This window comes from Dendroctonus ponderosae, unplaced genomic scaffold (genome assembly GCF_020466585.1).
Source record: "Dendroctonus ponderosae isolate FM_Combo_2020 unplaced genomic scaffold, Dpon_F_20191213v2 Dpon_F_20191213_1, whole genome shotgun sequence".
NCBI classification, from domain to species: domain Eukaryota; kingdom Metazoa; phylum Arthropoda; class Insecta; order Coleoptera; family Curculionidae; genus Dendroctonus; species Dendroctonus ponderosae.
Genome location: NW_026017110.1, coordinates 15,912,440 through 15,920,760, shown reverse-complemented (window position 1 = coordinate 15,920,760; position 8,321 = coordinate 15,912,440). Strand labels below are relative to the sequence as shown.

General features: G+C 32.8%; 1 protein-coding gene across 1 annotated transcript in view; it reads right to left on the bottom strand.

The window, feature by feature from the left end:
• The window catches only part of LOC109539303 (nose resistant to fluoxetine protein 6), a 17,823-nt gene that overhangs the window by 3,777 nt on the left and 5,725 nt on the right, over positions 1-8,321 (bottom strand). The window contains exons 3-8 of the mRNA XM_048660720.1: positions 7,380-7,674; positions 2,772-2,953; positions 2,156-2,325; positions 1,212-1,390; positions 885-1,152; positions 392-589 (exon numbers count right to left, since the gene is read on the bottom strand). Of these exons, the coding sequence (XP_048516677.1) occupies positions 392-589; positions 885-1,152; positions 1,212-1,390; positions 2,156-2,325; positions 2,772-2,953; positions 7,380-7,674 (1,292 nt within the window). The remainder of the gene's footprint in view (positions 1-391; positions 590-884; positions 1,153-1,211; positions 1,391-2,155; positions 2,326-2,771; positions 2,954-7,379; positions 7,675-8,321) is intronic.

The window sequence follows — 8,321 nt, the reverse complement described above, 5'->3', positions numbered from 1 at the left end:
CTCAGAGAGCGGCATCAACTCAATAGCCTAACTCAACCCAGTGTTACCCAGCCCTACCTTCACTAGTCTACTTAGATGACATTCTATACTAGAAAAGCAAAGTACAAACATATTTTCCGATATGAGAAAACCAAAACGAGCACGCTTCAAACTACTTCCGTTTTCCGCAGAAATTAAGTTGCAATAAGCAATATATTTGCTGTTATATGGCCGTGTAAGCGCAGTACATTGGAGAAACGAAGCAATTTAGCGAGCAACAAGGAAAATAATTAGTACCTAATATTCGCCCGGAGTAATATAAAAACTGTTATTAATTTGACGCCTCGATGGAAAACCATATATTCTGCTTATATAGCTGAATGATGCTTCATATAAAATAACATTTACCTACTTGTGAATATGCCTGACAACCACTTCGTTGACTCCTAAGACGAATAAATATGCAGGTGTTAAGCGAATAAACCTGTATGCAATCATGAGGGCAAATTTTGAGACACTTGAAGACAAAACTGCTACTAGAGAATTCTCTTGTGGATTTTCATCTTTTGAAACTTCGTTTCGTAGAAATACCAAAGTCACCAACAGCCCACTAAAAATAACAGAAGTTTTTAATTCATTTAATTTTTGAACAAATTTAGGCTAACTTTCTAGGACGAAACAATTCTTTAACTTCCATACTGTTAACTGTAACAGTTCAAGAAATATTTATTTGTACTTAACATCCAAAGTAACTACTTTTTCCTGAACGAGAAAAATTCTTCTAAGGCTTGGGCTTGAACAAACAAAACACTTTTAACAAGAAAACCAGTTAAAAACTGTAATTATATTATTCTTATTTGTTTGTTCATTCATAGGCCATTAGCTCTCACACCGTCTTTGCTTACCTTATAAAAAAGAATGTATCTACTGAAAATGTCGCGTTTGCTATTGTTTGATACATAAAGTTCTGTTCCGTAATCGTGCGTAAACTTTTGTTTGCGCCAATTCCGAAAATTTGCAAGTAAGTATGAACTAAAATGATCCATCCAATGGAAAACACCCGCAGTCCATGAAAGCACCCTATTACGTCCTTAGACACTGAGGAGTTGGCGGAAATAATTTTTCTTCCATTACTAATTGCTGAAAAGGCGAGCAACAGTCTTAGGAGAATTCCTAAAATTTCATAAAAAGTTGGATTTTTTTCAAAATCACTTACTACAAAATCTAATTACTGTGTTCCTTCTTGAGACTGTTTGGGCTGCTGATAATTTTCTCTTTGCTTATTGAACTTTCAACTGTCCTGTTCGTTTCCCCATCATTTTTCGAATGGGAATGGCAAACTTTTTTCTTTAAAAGTACTTCAACAACTGAAGCGACTATTATCAACATTAATGTCATCAATCCAGATGTGCTAAAAATTACACACATTTAATTATAATGAAGGGTGGATGGCAAAGTATTTAACTAATAAAACACGACGAATAAGATCTGATGTATACGAACAATACGTTTATCCACAGCAGTAAAATTTTCCATACAAACTAATACCATTTAATAATTATTCTTTAAATATAAAGGCTGGTGTTGCTTGTGCAAGTCATTATATCAACCTCGAACGATAGATAAATTGACAATATTAATAACAAAAAAAAACGAATGGTAAAAGTTGGTTTTCTTGATTTAATGGTTATTTACGTAGAGTGAGCAAATAATATAATTGATCAACGAATACTGGCATACTGGCAATTTATTTGATAGTCGTTAGGAATTTCGCAAAATATTTCAAAATACTGGTTGGCAAATGTACACATAAGACCCATCGAATAAATGATGTTGGTTTTTAAACATTAATAGCTGCACTGCAAAGATATTGCAAAATCTGTCTATTTTATATGCAGGATGTAACATGTAAGTATTTTAAGTATTGTACGTTGTGACGAAATCAACAGGTCCCTACCAGACTATGCAAGCGAAAAGGAAAGGACCAATAGATTATGACTAATAAGTGCTTGTTTTAATTGGTTCTGTTTTTATATTCATGCAGTCTATCTCGAAGGTTATCCGTTTTATTACCTGTATTGCGTGAATTAATTTGATATGTTTGCAAAATGGTAAATCAACTAAATATTTAGGCTAGTTGATGACTATAAATAGGTATTAAGTAGATATCACATACCCAACAATTTGAAATGTATAGTCTTTAAAAATCGAATAACTTCCTGGTACTGTTCTAACATCAATAATGGTTGTGTTAATAGCGTTGGTACGTTCCTCAAGTAGCAATTTTCTAACATCCATAATATCGCAAGATTTAGGCAGGCAAAGCCCTAAATGGATTTGTCGAGGCTAAAAAATGACATCAAAACAAAGTGTGTAATTGCTGAAATATGGCAGTATAGATGCGGTATTTTCGATATTTGCTGTTTCCAGTTGCTTTCTCTTCCTACAGGGTACGGGTTAGTAGATTATGTCATTACCACACACTAGGTGAGGTAAATTTATATGGCATTAGAGAGTTTCAGTGTTATGCAACTTGGATTTTCTTGTAAAAATGTCAATTAAATTTTCCTCGACTTTTATTTGATTTACGACTTTAACTGTGCATTGTCTAGTTTGTCGGAGCTTTTGGGTCGATATTTGCTGTAGATTGGCATGAAGCAATATAATATCTTTTAGCCTAGTAGGTACTTTACAGTTCCTATGGACTTAGCCGTCGTTTGTTCCAGACAATTTTTAAAATCTCGCCTTATAAAGGACCGAAACTTTAAAACTTAAGGAACGAAAGTTCTTACCTGGGGTGTAAATGTAATGCCCATATTTACTTTGAATTTAACAACAAAAAAGTATACGGGAAAAGGAGGAATTTCATTGTTGGTATTGGGATTTTGAAGTTCATGACACAGCGTCCAAGATCCAAGCCAATAATCATTGCCAAAGAAGAATTGTCCATTATATCGCCCGGATGCATCATACACTGAAACATGAAAAATATGCTTGAAATTGCACTGCTATCTAAATAAAATTTAAAGTTCCTTGGATATCCAACAGCTCAAATTGAATACTGAGCAGCTTTGTATCAAATTAACATTCAACATCAGTGGTCTGAAGTGAATAAATAAAAATCTTCCTAGGTACGGATATTATAAATTCCATATGCGTAAAGAATGCCCTTATGTTTATCCATTCTAACTAATGACGAGCAAGTATCTTAGTGTTATGCGAATCTTAATTTAATTTAGATTTTTCAAGTAGATGTTTGATTGTGTCTCAAATGAGGTGTTTATCTTATTTGATCTTATCAAGGCTCACCATTAAGACATATCACAGGGTTAGTTAACTTACGGGAAATTTTGGGCAATTGTATTCAACAAAAAGCGGTGTTGAGTGTTGATAAATTCCGAGTCGATCTGAACAAACCCCTAACTTTCAATCCTAATTTGAAGAAAATTTTCATTTACATTTTTTTTTTCATTCATTCATATACGATGTTCTGATTGGTGGTAACTGCTTTTATTTAATTAAGCACCTGTTGATATTTTAGAAAAATAAATACTTTCAGAATCCAAAGTACGTCGTTTTAAGTCAAAATTAGTACTTGTGGTGATCGTTAACAATGCAGACTTATTTCTTCTTTAGGTGCCTTGGTTCCGAAATTTGGCCATCATCAAAGCCATGCGTATTTTTGATACCGCAGATATAAACAGTTGTTGCAGTTGTACCATTCTCTTAAGTTCTCCAACCATGAATTCCTTGTTCTTCCTATGGATCTTTTGCTAGTTATTTTTTTCTGGATCATAAGTTCCAGTAACTGGTATTTATCCCCGCTCATAACATGTCCCAAATATTGCAGTTTGCGCTTCAGTAAGTATCAATTCTTTCATTTTCTGCATTTTTCGCAAAATCTACACATTCGTCACTCTCTCTGTCCATGGTATTCTTAGTAATCTACGGTACACTCACATTTCAAATGCTTCCTCTTGGTATCGATTTTTTTCAATGTCCACGCTTTCATTCCATAGAGAATCGGCAGCACGAAACATCTCGAAAACGAATTTTAAGCTTAATGCTTATCTAGATCTCGTCCGCAGAACACCTTCTTTGTTTTAGTAAATGTGGCTCTAGCTTTTTCCACTCTATCGTGATTTCTTCAGAGCTATCATTATTTTCGTTGATAACAGTTCCCACGTAATTATCTTTTCTCGCACGTTCAATTTTTTGACCATGTTCGGATATGTCAGGGAAGTTTGGTGGTAATTTAGATACCACCGTTATTTTTGTTCATGTTAAGTGATAATCCGTACTCTTCACTGCATTCTACTATGCTCTTAATTAGGATCTGAACATCTGGAGTTCCTGCAATTACAACCGTGTCATCGGCATATCTTAAGTTGTTTATTGGGATGCCATTTATTTTAATACCAATATCTTGCTCTGAAAGTGCTTTGTTTATGATGTCTTCTGAGTAGGTATAGGTTGAGTTGTGAGAGTAAAAATTCCCTGTCTTACGCCTTTCCTAATCTCGATTATTTCCGTAGTCTCTTGCTCTATTCTAGACAGACTTAATTAACTTGATCTACAGACTTATTATAAATAATATAAATGAAACAATAAGCGAAATGAAGAATATTGACTAGCAAAACGCTGCAAAACGGTATAACCTGTTAATTCTTATGTGGTAATCTAAGGTAGGAAGTACTAATTTAAGGTAAGAAGGTAATTTAATGTGATTAGTCCGTTGTTAAAATTTTAGTTCCAATCATTATTTATGCAAAGGTTATAACTTTGTTTCTAACTTGCAAAACGGAATATTTTTAATCTGTAATAACTTTGACAAATTGTTTTAGAAATTAGCCCTTTTAAATAAAAAACAAAATTTGAGAGTTTTGGCACAATTGCTTTTGATGTGTGGAATGTGTGGACGTACAGAAGGCGTATCATATTTTTTACTCCTTAGATTTTGTGTGATTTTCTTAATATATTTGTATTCCAAATACATATAATACTTTTATGTTTTTAGTTTGATTTTGACTTCCACTTCTTGAGTTGATTTTTTTCGGTAGAAGCAATGATTTATTAAAAAATGACAAAATTTCCGATTTGTACGGTTTGTAGTAGACAAGTATTATCTAAAAATTAATAGATATACAAAAAGCTACTTGAAGGTACTGAAAATGAAAAGTTATTAAACTTATCACGAATAGCATTCAATGGTTCAGAAGATTGACAAAAGACTTCACATTGTAAACAGAAAAGTCGATCAGATCGTTGAAGGGTTCAAGTATCGGCAAAAACTTTTTTATATTTAAGCAAATTTTTTAATGAAGCAAAGTTTTTGTAGCTCCTACAAATTTTGCAGAAATGAAAGTAATATCGTGCCGTTAAAAGTTTAAAAGACGTATTCGAAATATATCCAACGACAAACCAGACGCAGATAACGTAGACTATAAAACGTCTCCTCAAACACGCGAAAGTCAAAAAATTACTTGAAATAAAATGTAGGTAAACGTTTTTCAATTTTCAACAAAGTCATGAAACAATAAAACATACAGATAATAAATATGTATAACATATTCATAGTAAATAAGTATTAGCTAATAGTAAGCGAGCCAATTTCTTCGACTGATTCAAAAACCTGTTTGGCTTACTTTCATTTTGATACCACATAATTACGATCCTCAACAAATGTAAACCAGCACCCAACGATTATATAATTCATTTGACCGGTATTTGTGCATTGAATGCACATGCACTTCTTTTCGCTTTTACTTTAGCTACGCGAAAAGTGCATTTGCGACACTGTGCTTAGGTATTCAAAGAATACACCGTTAGGGTTAAGGTTGAAAAGTACTGAATTAAAAAAATCTGAAAGAGAGAGGCGGAATAATTTGTCTTCGAGCATGAAGTAAAAATGGTAAAATTGATTGAAATCATCTGGAATAAATGATGATTGGTAAACTAGTTGCAGGGAAAGTTTCAATTAGGATCCAAATTGTCAATGAAAATAATTTCTTATTACCGGTCAGTTAGCGACAGGAAACGATTTCGATGTTTGCCTTGGTTAAAGTTTTCGGTTATTTTCTAATGTATTAATTGGCGTTTCACGTATTGAGACAGTAGCATAAGCTAAATTGATATTGCACTTTCCAAAGCAATACAAGCGTTTTTGATGCAAAATAGATTAGGTACTTTTTCGGGAAGATGCATGCTGAGGAAAGAGTAAATTAAAATAATTTAATATTTTTAAACTTTGTGTGAATTAAATTTTGCAGTTTTACAAATATTTCTAATAGCTCTAATCTTGAAAACGTCGGTATCAATATTGCGACCAACTTTATTATTAAGTAAAATCGAATAAAAGTTGGGTAATTGTGAGAACGACCTATCCAGATCACATTAGAACTTATTTAGAAACTTATTATTACTTTTTGATCTAAATCGATGACACCAATCATTTTTTAACATTTGAAACAATAAGAAAGTCATATACATATTACATATTTCGAAAACTAAACACGTTTGGAATATACAACTTTACACAAAGATACCCTTATTTTTAATATTAAATAAGATGAAATTATCAAAAATGGGGGTTTTCATAAAAAACATTTTGGGCGGTTTTCTCAACATTTTGAAATTAATTCCCTTTTCAACAAGAAATGCGACTCATTTTAAGTAGCACATATTCCCTTTAGGAAAAATGAATAATTATTCGAATGGCTGCAACTGTAATTTTTTACACAAGATTTCAAATACATATATCCAAAACGGAAATACATGAAATATATTTAGAATTTGGAGTAGAATTTAAAAATGTAATAATATATAGGGTGTTTCATTTAAAATAAGCAAGTTGATAACTACTTCAGTGTTACTAAGTGTGGCCATCTTGGAAATATTTAATACCGCTTGCCCCTAATGACTTCGGCACACTGTCCAATTTTCAAATTTCTCCTAATTAGAGTTCGCCGGATATCGATCGCGGCGGTTTCCGGTGGGACACCCTGTATAATGATGACAACGATATAATGTCGACACTGTTGAAGTAAATTTTAATCAAATTCCGCCCAAGAGTTTGAATTGCTGAAATCACCGTTGAAACAATACTTCTTTCAACAATATCACACTTGAAATGTTTCAACAATTTTACAAGCAGTCAAACATGAACGGTATTCAATAAAGGTTACGCATACAAAATCTCAGTGAGTGTCGCATAAATTGAAAATTAAAAGTTTCAGAAGCTTGAAAGCAACAATAAAAGCTTATTTATGTTAAAACGTAACTCCAGAAAGATCTTACTTGCCTAGATCAAAAGAAGCAATAACTAATATTGCGTTGCATGATAACGAATGTTAATGTTAGACAATTCTATGTACTTATATAAATAAGGATATGATGCTTACTTTTTGAAGCCCAAAAGGACCCATTCCGTAGCTGTGTGATGTAGCTTTCCATATTTTTCCTACAATTTCCATCTTTCAGCAGTTTCAAACGCTTAGACCAATAATACTGATCAAACAATTCTGCAAATTCCTTCATTCCAGTTTGGTTCATTGGTGCAATCTTAGTTTGCAATATCACAGGTGTTCTTCCGGTTTGAGCTGGTAATTTTGATATACTGCTGGTGTTGATTTGAGGACTACTCGATTGTCCACGAACATTATCAACATTATGCATCAAAACTATTATCACCACAGCCTGAAGAAACATTTCGATTTTTTGATGATTTATTCTAATTCAACGAAGACACTGTTACACAGAGAAACATTGATAATCACAATTTAGTAGAGACATATTTGGAGATTGAAAAGTAAACGAGACGTCAGTACCGAAGGTAGTTGGTGAACTACTTGCAATTAAAGTGCACTGTTATCAGGTGGTGTTGCACTTTCGATTTCCGCCAGTCTCCACTGCAAGTAGTACCTACTTCTTGTGTAATACGAGAGAGCTGAGGTGAATATGTATTTTCATATGAACTAACTAGTAATGACCATTCCTTAAACGCAAACGTTCATAACTTTAAACGAAATAATCATTGTCAAATGTACCATTTGTCTAAACAAATTGACAATTTATATTAATGTAAAATAATTCTTTTTTATTTAGAAATTTTGATCCTGACAAACGCAGAGTACGTTCTAGGTGAAAATAAACTAGTTACTATGTTACCTCATTAGCTCAACGTGTCCACAATTAAACAAGCAAATAAAAAAGTAAGAAACATTTACAGAGCGTTGTCTACTTCGGGTGCAAGCAGAGTTAATTATATTTAAACACAATGAAGCGCTGAAGACTCCAAGATATATTTATATATACTCGGTTTTTTTTCCACGTTATAACTGACT